The 14,662-nt window shown below is 41.2% G+C and overlaps 1 protein-coding gene across 2 annotated transcripts; it reads left to right on the top strand.

Moving 5' to 3' along the window:
* The first annotated feature begins 1,801 nt into the window (after positions 1-1,801).
* LOC136875383 (facilitated trehalose transporter Tret1) lies at positions 1,802-13,360 on the top strand. 2 transcript variants are annotated; one of them, XM_067148937.2, is made up of 3 exons: positions 1,802-1,931; positions 5,656-5,927; positions 10,331-13,360. In XM_067148937.2, the coding sequence occupies exons 2-3, from the start codon at positions 5,682-5,684 to the stop codon at positions 11,423-11,425; spliced, it is 1,341 nt and encodes a 446-aa protein (XP_067005038.2). In that variant the 5' UTR covers positions 1,802-1,931; positions 5,656-5,681; the 3' UTR covers positions 11,426-13,360. The 2 variants fall into 2 exon arrangements, with proteins under 2 accessions (XP_067005038.2, XP_068084185.1); XM_068228084.1 differs by having other exon boundaries at positions 1,804-1,935.
* Positions 13,361-14,662: the final 1,302 nt, after the last annotated feature.

Raw genomic sequence — 14,662 nt, 5'->3', positions numbered from 1 at the left:
GGAAACTTTTAACTCAATTATCTCAGAATGGTGTTTTGGCGCTTGGTCTAGCGATGCATAACATGGTTATTCTGATTGTTGTAATTGGAAATAACAGGAAATGGACCTCCGATGGTTTTGAACATCCAAAGCCAACACTCGACCACATGTCATTAGAGGGAATTCCTGGAAATCTGCTCCGCCTCATAAACCGCCAGTCACCTAACGTGTCAATGACGGATACAGCAGCTGATGAGCGACACAGAGTTCAACGTGATGTTGCCTTGCACCCGGCCGTTACCTGCTGCGAATGGGGGACCATAGAATACATCCACGATATTCCCTGCCATCGTAAGAAAGGAATGCGAGCGGGTAACTTCCAGGGCTCCAGGGGCTCTGAATTTCAGAGTGTGAGTTGTTGACCACGGATCTTCTAGCTGAGTCTGACATTGCTGCCACTTATGTCAGGATCGTCGTTTTAATCTCTCGTGTTCGATCTCCTTTGGTCTAATCTTGTTCTCTTCTGAACTCGATGGTATTACATGTGTGAGGTCAGGGAACCATTCATGTCCATGCCCTTTTACCCACCCCTTCCTCTTTCTTGCTTGATGCTTGTTGTTTAAGGGGCCTAACATCTAAGGTCATCGGCCTCCTTCCTCTTTCACTCCTGATAAGTGTCAAGAGAGGATGGTTGCCCAATAACATTACCACCACATCCTTGACATTCTTGTCATTGTTGTTGACAAACAGTACACACGTGAAACATAACTGAAAGCTGCAGACCGTTGTAACTTTCCAGTACAAGAGTCTGCAGCACAGCTAGGTGTACTAATACCTTGGCAATATACGAGTGCTGATGAAACATTAATGAAACCTTCTAACTTTCTAACAGCCTACCCCGTGGCTATGATCGTTAAGCCGTTGTGTTTAAATTGTCTGACACCATGGTTAGCCGTTTCCAGACCCGTTGGTGGAAAAAAAAGCACCATCAGAATATTGGCCATCCGAATGTTGTTTCTAATCACCAGATTGCGTGGCAAAAGTCTGGATTCAATTAGAGTGTTCAAATGGATCGAGAGTCCGGCTCCATGGCTAAATGGTTAGCGTGCTGGCCTTTGGCCACAGGGGTCCCGGGTTCGATTCCCGGCAGGGTCAGAAATTTTAACCGTAATTGGTTAATTCCGCTGGCACTGGGGCTGGGTGTATGTGTCGTCTTCATCATCATTCCATTCTCATCACGACGCGCGGGTCGCCTACGGGCGAGATCTGCATCTGGCGAGCCGAACTTGTCCTTGGGCACTCCCGGCACTAAAAGCCATACGCCATTTCATTTCATTTCAATGGATCGAGAGCATATGACGCTGTTGATGATGAGTCGTTGGTCGAATGCGGACGTTAAGACTTGAGCAGGACCCTTGGTGATATTCGACACGAGTATGCTATGTGCCGACACCTAGTTTTACCCTCTTCCATTATCACAAACATTGCCATAATCCCATATCCAAGTACGCAGGTCATCCATGGGGGTAATATAGAAAGACCTGCACTAGGTGAGTCAAAGCTGCCCTTGGACGCTCCCGACACCCAATGCCCTAGAATAATAAACTTTCCATTTCACTAAAGACAATCAGTTACTGGAAAAAGTGATTTTATTTTTATAGAGATTTCATTAAGAAAAATAACGTTTATAATTTTTTTACGTGTGCGCATTAGTCGTCTGCATGAGGTGCAAGGTAGCATTAATCTTTCAAGTGCCTCTTGTATTATCTTTCAGCATACTTTGACTGGTCAGATAAGTGAGTTTCAGTAGCAGAAATACTTTTAGTAATGAAACAGTGCTCTTGAAGATGACTGAATTGAAGGAAGTGACTGTGGTTAAAAATATTGACGATGAAGTTGAAGGACGTACTGGACGTGATTGGTCTGTGCTCAGACAACATCTAGCTGCTCTTGTAGGTAATGTGTCATTACTTCTTTATCAGTTAATTACCAAAGTCATGGGAACGCATGTGTAATAATGAGTATAATCCCTTGATTGACCTGGCGTCGATCCCAGGCTCTAGCATGGAAAAGGAGGATTTAAATCTCGGGTAGAGGGTTAGTGTACTCGCCCACCTGAGGATAGATGATAATGTTGTTGGTTTTAAGTCTCAGTAACATTTTTACTGTTTTCGGATACGGCAATGTGCCGAATTTTGTCCCGCAGGAGTTCTTTTATAGTGCCGATAAATTTACGGACACGAGGTTGGCGTATTTCCGCATCTTGAAATGAGCCGGGATCAAACCCGCCAATATGAGCTCACGTCAGCACTCTACCACATGAGCTATTCAGCCTGTCTAGTACAATCTTAAAACACGAGTGAACTATAATATGTTTATATGTATTCGAACATTATGCCTCCGCTCGCAAGATATCATCTTTACAGTGTACTGTGTCTTTTGGTATGGGCTAAAATACTTTCATTGACCTGTCTCAATCTCATCCTTGGCTTTGCCGATGTTGAAACGTCCGGGGTAGTAGCGATGCTAGTAATGCCATTCCTTATGCAGCCAGTCCCTGTTATGAATGACGTGAAAATGCCTCTCATGGGATCGATTGGGGAGTGCAGTTCATTGGGCTTGGAAGATTCATACAGACTTACAAATTTTGGAACGGTGACGAAAGCAACGGGAAACTAACTCACTCCTCGCTGCTTATTCAGTGATGCCCAAGCTATCTATGACGGCTGAAGGCGGAGTTATTTAGGATCAAACAAGCCTTCGGGCAGGATACCCAATACACTTACATTCGAGCATACTTGCTTTGTTCTCCGCCTTCTTTTGAATTTCACGTTTCGTTTTTACGTTGGTGTGTCGATGGATTGGCCTTCTTATATCCGGAACGCAGATGCATTGGCACAATTAAACTTCAGTTCCCACTGGAAGTAAGAAATGCGATAATTAGTTTTTACTAATGTTATAATCTGCCTTGTTAGCGGATCAGTGATATTGAATTCGACTTACGATTGTGGTTTAGAGCCCAGTCAATTCTGGCACTTCATGGCAGTGTTGATGGCATTTTTTACCTCTGATGACGCCATCAGACCAAAGTGTGTCGACCATAAGATTGATCCAGTAGAGTTCCCTTTCACTACTTGATAGCAGTCAAATTAAATTGTTGAAATGAATGGGCAAGCTACTTAAATTGCACGCACCACTTCACAGCATGTGCAATCAGGTAGAAAAAGCCATACAATTATGTTATTATTATTAAAACTATACGGCTCCTTCGCTGCATGTTCATCGTAGTGGCCTTTGGTTCAGAGGGTTCTACGTTCGATTCCTGGCCTGGTCGGGGTTTTGACTTTGTCTGCCCTAATTCCTCCAGCTTAGGGACCAAGTGGTCATTTTAATACACATTTCCATACAACATATGACACGAAAATTTACTAGAGAATAACCCCAGGGATGAATACAGTATATTCGTTCGCATAATATTAGCGTCAGGAAGGGCATCCAATTGTAAAAGTGACGACACCAGGTAACTAAGAAAATGCCAGGATGGAGATTCTAAGTGATACATGGGCTGCCGGTCAGTATTTCTCCGACAACATTGTCACATAACGGTATTTTGAAGCATGACGACGATATGGCATTTCACTGAAAAGGCAGTTAGCGGTCTTTGTATTGTCGGTGTATTGTCTTCGCATTCAAATATACCATTGTGGGCATACGGTCGAGTAAAAATTAATAATCAAATTCATATCTTCCGATATTGGTATTTCAATACTCCGGCGTAGTTTTAGGAGAAGCTGTTGAGAAATTATTTTAGGTTTCCCTCTTTTTCAGCAGTTACGGGTTGCCTTTTCCGCCACCAGTAATTATATTAATAATAATCTACCAACAGTAATAATCTAACTACTTAGATTAACCACATTTCTATTATTTCCATTAACTTGTTGAAATTAAGACACTTTTAAGTGAAGTTTAGAAAAGTAGGCAGTTATTTTATTAGATAGTACTTGCTTGCTTTACTATTGTATAATTCTTGTGTAAATCTTTCGATATTCAGTAATTAACGGAAGTCTTCTATCGCATGCTAGGATAACATAATAATTATTGTCATAATACTCCTAGAAGTATTGTAGTAGACCCACAGTTATTTTATTAGTTAGATATTGTTTACATATTTGTCGTGTGATCTTTGTGTAGTAGCATAGACAGTACTTCTCTCTTTTGTTTTCCGAAATTTACGGAACACGTTATTTTATTTTTCTTGATTTTTTCATTTTTCCGTAAAGAATGACTAAAGAATGCATGTGTAGGGACTGTGGGTGTTAGTGGCATTAAACGTATGAAAGAGGAGTTTGAGGGAGATAATAAGGATTCTCATGGAGGACAAGGATCATAACGTAGGTGTACAAGAGGGAGCCTTAAGGATCGGGGCATTCTCAGTAAGTGACCTGCCAACCTCAACCTAGTGTTGTTACCTCCTCGCTAAGGGTTCACTCAATATGGAGCCACTTTCATGAGTCTGAACCTTCTTGAACTTCTCTGAATTCTACTTTCAGCAAATAACACTTCTTATGGCGTTGTTTTCAGCCACCTCGACTTTCCTCTCCTCGGATTTTTCAGACCTAGACTTTCCAGGTCATGCATGAGCGAGACCTGACAGAGGAAGTACACAGTTTTCCTTTCAGCTTCATGCTAAGTCTAGGAACATACAACATTCCAGAGGCACGTTTTACTCAAAGTCATGAACTAGTAATTCTTCTCCGTATTTCCTCTTCCTTTCTACTGTCCGAAAATATAGCTAAACTGGTTGGCGAGTGAAATATTCTCATTTTTATAGCCGAGCTACATGACTTCAGTTTCCTCATCATATTTCTTAACTCCTACTTAGTGTAGACAGTAAGCTCTAGATTATCTGCTTACATTGTTTTCCGATGAATCTCACTTACTTAATCGCCTGGCTGATGTATTCCATCACCAAGACAAAAAGAAGTCCAATTGTTATGTTGAACTTATCCACCAGACTGAAGCCCTGAGCAGTATAGGGAAATAACTCTTCATAGTCAAATCCTTAGAGTTTTAGAGCGGTTCAAGCGGGTATAAATGGAAGGCATCGTACTTTGTCCACTGTCCTAGAGAGCATATTCGATACCATTTCAGAAAAATTGCCCAAGACCACACTACTTCAAGAAGCCAACGTACAAGCTTCGAGAGGCAGTGACATATGCTGTTTCTAGTGCCATGCACGTGAGGTTATTACTGTCAGTTTCTTCGATTACCTTTCCACCAACTTTCAGAAATTGATATAGAAGATTTACCTCCGCTATACTGCTCAGATTGGAAGGTATCTCCTATATTTTTCATGCAGGTACAATAATACTGATTATCCACTTCCGCGGGACGTCTTTACTACAACAGCATGCATTAAGGAGTCGGAGAAGCCACTTAATAACTGCTAATCCCCGTTCCCTCATTATTTCCGCCTAGATGTCATCAATGTCTGGGGCTTTATTTGTCTTCATCTTCTTCGAGGCATCCTTGACCTCTTCAATTGTGATTCTTTTCTCCATTTATCTTTTTATTAAACTGGATGGCACTTCCAGATTCAAATCTCCCTCGTAGCTGAAGAGTTTCTGAAAGTAAGATAATAAACCAAATATCGTTACAATCATCTTTCCTTTTCAGCTAACCTGGCTGCTTTAAGTGCGGGAATGTGCCTAGGATGGTCGTCTCCAGCCCTGCCACTACTACAGCGAGAACAGGACGATGTTGACCTCCCACTGTACGTGACAATAGAAGAAGGATCATGGATCAGCTGCCTTGTGCCACTAGGGGCCACAGTGGGATCCTTGCCTGTAGGATACCTCAGCGACTATATCGGACGGAAGAAAACGATCCTTTCATTGGCCATTCCTTATATTGTGGGGTGGATGCTTATTTTGTTTTCCGACACTTCGGTGAGTACTATACTCAACATTATTCACGGATTATAACATCATAATTCAGTTCTGAAGGTTAAGAGAATTTCTTACAAACTAGGAGAGTTTGTATTTATTATTATTTTTCTTCAATTTAGTAAACCTGAATACAGGGGCGTGTATGTGAAGACGAGGTTTAATTAATAGATTGAGTAAAAATCACAATACTTATCATTTTATATACCTGAACAGATTAGCTCAATGCGTTTCGGGACGGCCAGTTATGATTGCTAGCTCTGTACTTGGGAGATAGGTGGGTTGGAATCCCCCGTTGGCCATCTACGAAATAGTTTTCCTGGGTTTTCCATTTCAATTTCAGGTAAATGCGAGGATTGTACCTTTCTCAAGACCACGGCCGCTTCATTTCCTTTCCTAAACCCTACAATTACACCTATCTCCAAGGACAACTGTCTCACTAAGCGGTGTATATATCAGACGGCTCGCGAGCGCCGTACTTCCTACTCACAAGTGTCCCGCATGCACTAGTGATGCATGGGATGCCTAATCACTTGTTTTCAAAGGACTGCTACAACGTGCTCTATTGTGGACGTTGTGAAACAAACACCAGTCATTTTACTGCACACGTTCCATAACAGGGTGCATTTGTAAATACACCAAAGGTGCAAAAATTAAAATTTAATAACTTATTATTTTATACACCTGTAGACATTCCACTCTATGCAAGAGTTGTTTATATGAAACAAAAAACTAATACTGTTCGGCGAAATGCGTCTGCTTGGAGCTTCGGCTGAATTCTCACCAGACTCTTCACAGATTGAAATGATGTCTGTGTATTCGTCGTTGCTGAACACACTAGCCATTACCGATATGCAGACAGCAAATGTAATGCTGCTGTACACTGGTACATACACCAGCCTTATACTACGCGATCGTAAACGAGGTCTACTAATCTAAGGGGTACCGAGCTCGATAGCTGCAGTCGCTTAAGTGCGGCCAGTATCCAGTATTCGGGAGGTAATAGGTTCGAACTCCACTATCGGCAGCCCTGAAAATGGTTTTCCGTGGTTTCCCATTTTCACACCAGGCAAATACTGGGGCTGTACCTTAATTAAGGCCACGGCCGCTTCCTTCCCACTCCTAGCCCTTTCCTGTCCCATCGTCGCAATAAGACCTATCATTGTCGGTGCGACGTAAAGCAACAAGCAAAAAAAATCTATGGGGTTGCATTAGACGGGTAGCGCAGAGGAACATGTTGCGAGCGACCGTCCAGTTGTTATCTCTTCATATTCTGACGTAACCTGCCTGCTGGTAGTAGTGCCCCAGTGAAAATCAGTTAGTAGATATCCCATTCATCATTTGTGCATGCGGAACATTTATAAGTAGAAAGTACAGCGCTCGTAAGCCGCTTGGTATAGTTCACTCTTATTCGATATACCGGGAACAGCGGCTACAGGACTGGCGAGCCGAACACGTCCTCGGACACTCCCAGCACCAGCCATACGCTAAAGAAAGATATGTTCAAATTGTCTGAGTTAGTGTAAAAATAAATATATTTCATAATAATGCGCAGACAATGCCTATACGACATTGGTTCTACACCGTGCGGGACATTGTTCCCCCAAGAATGGCCTGTTTCTGTCTGTCTTCGTCGCGACATACTTCACTTCTGCCCAAGGCCTTGGAATTTTCAAGTTTCTTCCTTGATGGTATATTTAGTGTTTTCGCATGGCTGTTCTCAGCTGCACGGGATTCGTCAATGTGCACTGCCACAAGTAGAAATGCTCGTTTTCCTCGCAATGGCTGCTTACTTTGGGAATAAGATCGAAGTCATAAGGATTAAGAAGTACGAGGCATGATTTTTAAGTAAGTACCGTTTTGATATTCCGCCGATGCAGCGCTGCGGTCGGCATTCCGTACAGGCGCGCTGTGTACCTGCATCTATTGGCAAGACTGAGACGCCATTACGGCAATAGTCGCCCTTGTATACGTTTGTTGGCAAGCATTTGAAATAGCCTCGCCGATCGAGAGTCCCGCCGACTGTGAAGTCCGGCCTGTTATTCGTTTTCTGAGTGCAAAGGGTTTGAAAGCTTCTCTCACTGCTCGGTCAACTGCCCGCACCAAATCTTTACTAATGACTGAAGGTCGTCCACTCCGTTCTTCATCATGCATATCTTTGCGGCCACCTTTGAATGCTTGAACCCATTTCCTAACCATTCCATCGCTCATAATGTTTGGTCTGTAAACTGCACAGATCTCACGATGAATATCGTACACAAGGGCGACTATTGCCGTAATGGCGTCTCAGCCTTGCCAATAGATGCAGGTACACAGCGCGCATGCACGGAATGTCGACCGCAGCGCTGCATCGGCGGAATATCAAAACGGTACTTACTTAACAAAACATCGGTAACTTCCAGTACGCATCACTGACATCAGACATCTGATATAAGGAGTGTGATCACTGCCAGAATGATGCACCCATAACCCATCAGTCATAACATTACGAAGTTCAAGTAACGTTAGTTAACGTTAAGTAATACCTGGTTGCCAGCCATTAAGAATTTACGTAGGTAGTTCCCTTCGCTGGCCCTTCACTATTGTTATTTCGTCTCGGTCTTTTCCAAATTCGTACGTTCCTTGTCGCCAGATGTTTCATTCCAGGCCTATATCTATGTCTTACACCTGGCATATGTTACGCAAACACGTCATGTGAACCGCTTAGTCTGACTGTGATGGTTCGGTCAGCTTCCGCTTCGAACTCTAACGTTGTGCTACATCCTAGGGGCCATCTGGTGGTGATCAAACGTGCCATTTCCACCTCCACTTCTATTATAACGTTCCAAATTCAAAAGTGTCATTGTTTAAGAAGCCTTTCTCCTCGACAGTCGAGAATTCTTCTTTGTTTCACCTTATTTTCTTGACACGGCACAAGCCCAAAAGCCTATACAATATCATGTCTTCAAGTAACGTACTTTCAGATTAAAGACCGGATCTTTATGCACTAAAACGATTAAAATATGCATGCGATTACGCTTTTAAATTATGGAGTATATGCATTAAAATTGAAAAACATGCACTAAGGTATAAACAAATTTTATTTTTATTTACTCAGTTTGTACATGTATTACGGATGCGGAAAGAAGCATCACAACTTATAACTGCAAGTTTTTCCATGTTTTATGGAGTCAAATTATGCCCGTTGTCTGTCAAAATAAGTTTATAGGCTCAGAATGACCTTTCTATATCAACTAAAGTGATAGGACAAAATTTATACACTGGCATCAGACACCTGATATAAAGTTCCGAACATTCATCTGGCAAAGGCACCTTGATTCCACTCAAGTACTGACTAATTTTTTGATTTTCTTTAGTCCTCGTTTCGAGTATATCACCTTCTCTAACTTGCATTTCATTTTCTTTCCAATTTCACCTGGAACGGAATTCATTGAAGAAGTTGCTTACATGGTATACCGTCCATATGGTGAAAGGAATGCCCACCCTATCCCTTTCTTTCAATAGCCCGACAACGAGTTGGCATACAATACTGTTATCTCGTTATATGTTAATCAGAAAGTTGCTTACAAGGGATTTCCAACACGAAGGCACAGCCAATTTTGTTCAGGATGTTTCACATTATACTTAATTTGAAATGCATAGCCTGAAATGTGCTTTTATGTTTAGCATATACAATGAGTCCAATAAACCCATAAAATATGTATTTGCGTTTGTGCATATACATTTTCAAAAATCAGGTCCTCATATACAGGATAACTCAAAAGTCCGTTAACATTTGACGAAGCAATACTTCACGGAATATTGGAGGTAGAGAGGAAATAATTGACACACATGATTGGCATGACATGGGTTTCTTTTTGACACCAAAATAAAATACAAAAAATGATCAACAAATGGCACTGGACAGCAACACGTCAGGTACAAATGACCACACATGCTTGACATGACATGGGGTTTTATTGACACCAACAAGGAGTGCACAAACAGGCCAACAGATGGCACTGGATAGCAACACGATGCCCCTTGGGAACCCGTGTACGTTATACAAGAAACTGTCTTGAGAGAGGGCGTCAGATGCGCCTGTAATCGCGGCATGTCATGCTTGGCTAGTCGGTCCCTCGACTTCAATCCGTGTGATTATTGGTTGTGGGGTTACCATTCTACGTTCGTAACAGAATGGGGTACCCCGGCGACCGGACTCACCAATATCCATAAACGACCCTGATAATGAATAACATACCATGATTGTCTATACAGTCCTTCATAATTTTCGTTGCTCTTAAATTGAACTAATTGATTTAATTGAAGGCAGTAGAAATAGTTCTTACAGGTAACGTGATGTTTAATGATTTTATTACAGAAGTATTGAATTATCGCATTAACCATGGTATCCTTGTATGTTACAGCTGACTTTGATGTACGTTGGACGATTCATTGCTGGTTTGGGAATCGGAGGAACGACAGTTCTCGTAGCGCAGTACAATGAAGAAATTTCAGAAGACGGCATTCGTGGTGCTCTCGGGGTCTATCTTGATTCCAGCATGAGCGCTGGAGTATTCTTTGTGAATTTATTAGGTTGCTTCTTATCTTACATGTGGTTTTCCATTGTTTCTTGTATCATACCAGTAATATTCGTGTGTACCTTTATTTGCATGCCAGAATCTCCTGTCTATTTGATTCTTCAAGACCGAATGGACGATGCTATGAAATCATTGACATGGCTACGAAAAGGGAAGAATCTGGAAGATATACAAAGTGAAATAGATTGTATTAAAGAACACTTGAATAAAGAAAAGGCAGAAAGTGGTTCTATACCTTTTATGGATCGCATGATGGAGTTCTTCGGTGACTTGTCCTCTCAATCAACACTTCTAAAAACAGCTGGAATTGTGCTGGGCTTGATGTTCTTACAGCAAGTGGCTGGTATAAACGCCATTCTCTTCTACACGGTGTCAATCTTCCAGAGTTCTGGCAGCAAGATGTCAAGCAACATGTCCAGTACCATTGTTGCTGGATGCATGGCTGCTTCTGAATTCTGCTCCTCTTTCTACGTGGATCGTTGGGGCAGAAGACCTATGCTACTGTTCTCTACACTTGTAACAGCAGTGTGTCTTGCAGTGCTCAGTGCATATTTCCATTACAATGACAACAACTACGATGTTAGTTCTTGGAACTGGGTGCCAATTACAGCACTAATAATATATGTGATTACTTATACCGCCGGTTTTAGTCAATTGCCATGGTTGTTGACGGCAGAGCTGGTCCCCAGTAAACATCAAAAATGGATTAACCCAATGGCTTCCTTTTTAAGCTGGGGAATGGCGTTTGTACTAACAAAGGAATTCCCTGATATGCAAATATATCTAGGTAATGATGTTTCCTATGGTATATTTAGTTCAACGAGCATCGCGAGTTTCATTTTCATATGGTTTTTGGTCCCGGAGACAAACGGAAAATCTCGAGAAGAAATTCAAGACTCCCTAAGGGGTAATCGAAAATGATATGACGTAGGTTTCAACTTTCATTAGGAAGAGAGTCGATTAGAACACCACTGTCTGCAGCCCTGAATATGATTTTCCGTGTTTTCCAATTTTCACACCAGTCATATGCTAAGGCTAATACTTAATTAAGACCATGTTCACTTCCTTCCCTCTCCTATCCATTGTCGCTACGTAAAGTAAATTGTAAGAAGCTATTAAAAATAGCAGTATCCAAGCTGCAGGCAATCTTTGCGTGGAAACATTAAACTCCGATATGATTATCCTTGTGACAATCAGCCAAATCTTTATCAAAGAGACTGAAGTGAAATAATTCCCTAATTTATAAAATAAGTACTAAGAGTAAAAGATCCTATAATTAGAATATGTTGACATGTTGAGGAGGTGAAAATGAAATATTCTCCAGGCCTCGCAGGCCTAACTTGGCGAGAGTCGCAAGAGAACCAGGACAGACCAAGAGAAGTCGGATAGGGAAGATTAAATTGAGGAGCCTGAAAAAAGTAACTGGCAATGCCAGACTTAGCCAGGTTCTCCGTGGTCTCCAATCAACGCGGAGCCTCTGGGGTCGCTTGTTACCACAGACAGGGGATAGCGTGGATGTATTCTACTGCCCCTGCTCGCAGGGGATATTGAAGGTATTGGTTTCTTTAGAGTTAATGAAACAAAGTCTTCGTGAACAGTTTCCAGAATTTGGTCTTCTTCTACACAACAAAAGGCAAAGTCAGTGTTCCTTCTCAGATATACAGTGTGTGTCAGCTTAGATATTATATAAACCGTTAAAGTGGTCGGACATAATATTAAGAAGGGGCACCTAATGAAACTTCAATATGTTTCCAGAGTGCCAATATCTATCGAGAAAACGGTACTAACTTCGTTTTTTAATGGAGATACTGCGCCTGTCTCTGGCTCTTGTAGATGTAGACTCTGTTGGTCTCAGGGTTTTCGGATCCTTCAGTTATCTGTTAACTTAAATCGCTGTGTGGCATAAGGAAACTCAACTTTACTTGAAATAAAATTCAAGAAGTGGGCTGGAATGGATTTATTATCTGGGAAGGTACTTATGAATGAGATGTGAAGCATCAAAATAAAATACCCGGGCGAGTTGGCTATGCGATTAGGGGCACGCAGCTGTGAGCTTGCATCGGGGAGATAGTGGGTTAGAATCCCACTGTCCGCAACCCTGAAGATGGTTTTACCTTGTTTCCCATTTTTACACCAGGCAAGTGTACCTTAATTGAGACCATGGCCGATTCTTTCCCATTCCTAGGCCTTTCCTATCCCATCGTCGCCGTAAGACCTATCTGTGTCGGTGCGACCTAAAGCAAATAGCAAAATAAAATAAAAATTTTTACAACACAGGTGACAAAATTTAACATAAATGTAGATTAAGCGGATTTTCTTAGAATAAAGCTATTTTTAAAATTATTATTATTATTATTAATTTAATTTGACGTGAATTTGCCATTGACAAAAATGAAAATCAGGGAAGGAATGAAAAAGAGAAAAGCCTGAAAATTATTGTGGGACAGCAATTATCGCCGTTGATCGATTCACTTCATCCGTAAAGATTCAATTTCCGTGACCGGACTCCGAATTTTTCTTAATCAAGGTTATCCACCGATTATAAAATATCACGTAGGATGTCATCAGCCACCAAATGGATCCTTAATCGAACTAAAACAACCTCTGGTTATAGTTGAATCGATTATTATATAAAGAAATGCATTTACTTGACAGGTTAACTTGCCCCTTTGGCAAGGCATGGTGCTCAAAAATTCAATGTTAGGGTCCCTGATATCTCAACAAACAAATTATCGCATCATGCTGTGTCACAAGCAGACGACATGAAATGAAGTGACTTTGATATTTAAATTAAATTATTTAACTGGAATGTTTCACTGAACCACAATATTCATTAATAAAATGTTGAATGTATAATCCAATAAGTACAGATTTTAAAATTAATCTTATCTTCCTGATTAATGACTGAATTTATTTAACCCAGCCGTTTATAACTGGTATCAATGAAAGAAAATAAATGAAGAAAGAAACGTCGATGGATAGTGTCATAAAATAATATCGAATAATCGCTAGTCTACCAATAGGAACTAACGTGCAACTAGTATTAAACAAATGATCTTCATCCTTATATGAAACTTACATTATTGATTTTAACGATCATTACGATCACTGTGGTAAGAAGCAAATATATTTCACTCACTAGCATCACTTACAGAAGGTAAAATTATCACATAGTTTGATAATCACTATCATCATTATCATGGCCCAAAAGAAAGTATTAATTGAGATCTGTGATTTATATCCTCAAAAAATTTGTTGAACACTTAACTTCAGCAATCAGCACCACCGTTGACACAATTTGCAAGAACAGTTAACGTCAATAATCAACCCTGTTGAAAAAACACTATAATTGCATACTGAACTAGCGATTAGTTAACTTTAGTAATGATCACAATTGAAAATGAGTAAAATATTATCAATGGAGACTGAACTAGTGAATAAGCTCACCGAACAAAAAATTAATCACCCCTGGAGAAATCATTGCAAGCACCGTTTAATGCCGTGTAACTCCACCTGTGGACTTGATAACCGCCTAACGTCGTACGTCGTATCCAGGTTAAGCCATTCGCTGAAGATTTGATCGCGCAATTTCACCAAATTGCGGGGAGGCTGATGACAGCGTTTCACCCGCTGTTCCAACATGTCCCGCAGATTTTCAGTGGCTTCAAATTAGGAGGTCTTGTAGGCCAATCGAAATGTTAAAGCGTGGGGGAATGTTCATAAAACTAGTCACGTCTGCGTCCATCCCGACGAACTTTTGCCGTTGCCATCTTGAAAAACCGTGGTATCAATAGCATACTCATCATGCAGATGTTGACTGAAAGGCAACACCTGTTCAGCCAGAATGTTTAAATAAACATGCTGGTTCATGTTAGAGGTCATCTTAGTGAGCGAGCCCAATCCAAGATACAAAAAATACTCCCAGAACATCACAGACACACTTCCGGCTTGAGCATGATCTTTCACACATCCAGGGTGAAATGATTTATTTGGCCTTCGGTGCACTCGATGACGTGCGTCATTGGAGTACAGGCAAAAACATGATTCGTCAGACCAGATTACGCTCCGCCAGTCAGCTACTGTCCACGTTCCATAATTTCTAGCCCATTGAAGACGCACATGCTTGTGATCAATGGCCTCTTGAGAAATGACCGACTT

This window comes from Anabrus simplex, chromosome 6 (genome assembly GCF_040414725.1).
Source record: "Anabrus simplex isolate iqAnaSimp1 chromosome 6, ASM4041472v1, whole genome shotgun sequence".
Taxonomy (NCBI): domain Eukaryota; kingdom Metazoa; phylum Arthropoda; class Insecta; order Orthoptera; family Tettigoniidae; genus Anabrus; species Anabrus simplex.
The sequence above is the reverse complement of the archived record's forward strand: the minus strand, read 5'-3'. Positions and strand labels throughout refer to the sequence as shown.

Coding starts and splice junctions, on each gene's coding strand:
- LOC136875383 (XM_068228084.1), top strand. CDS start 1,827: ATGACTGAATTGAAGGAAGTGACTGTGGTTAAAAATATTGACGATGAA. Junction 1,936..5,655: donor ACATCTAGCTGCTCTTGTAG/GTAATGTGTCAT, acceptor TTTCCTTTTCAG/CTAACCTGGCTGCTTTAAGT. Junction 5,928..10,330: donor TTTTGTTTTCCGACACTTCG/GTGAGTACTATA, acceptor TGTATGTTACAG/CTGACTTTGATGTACGTTGG.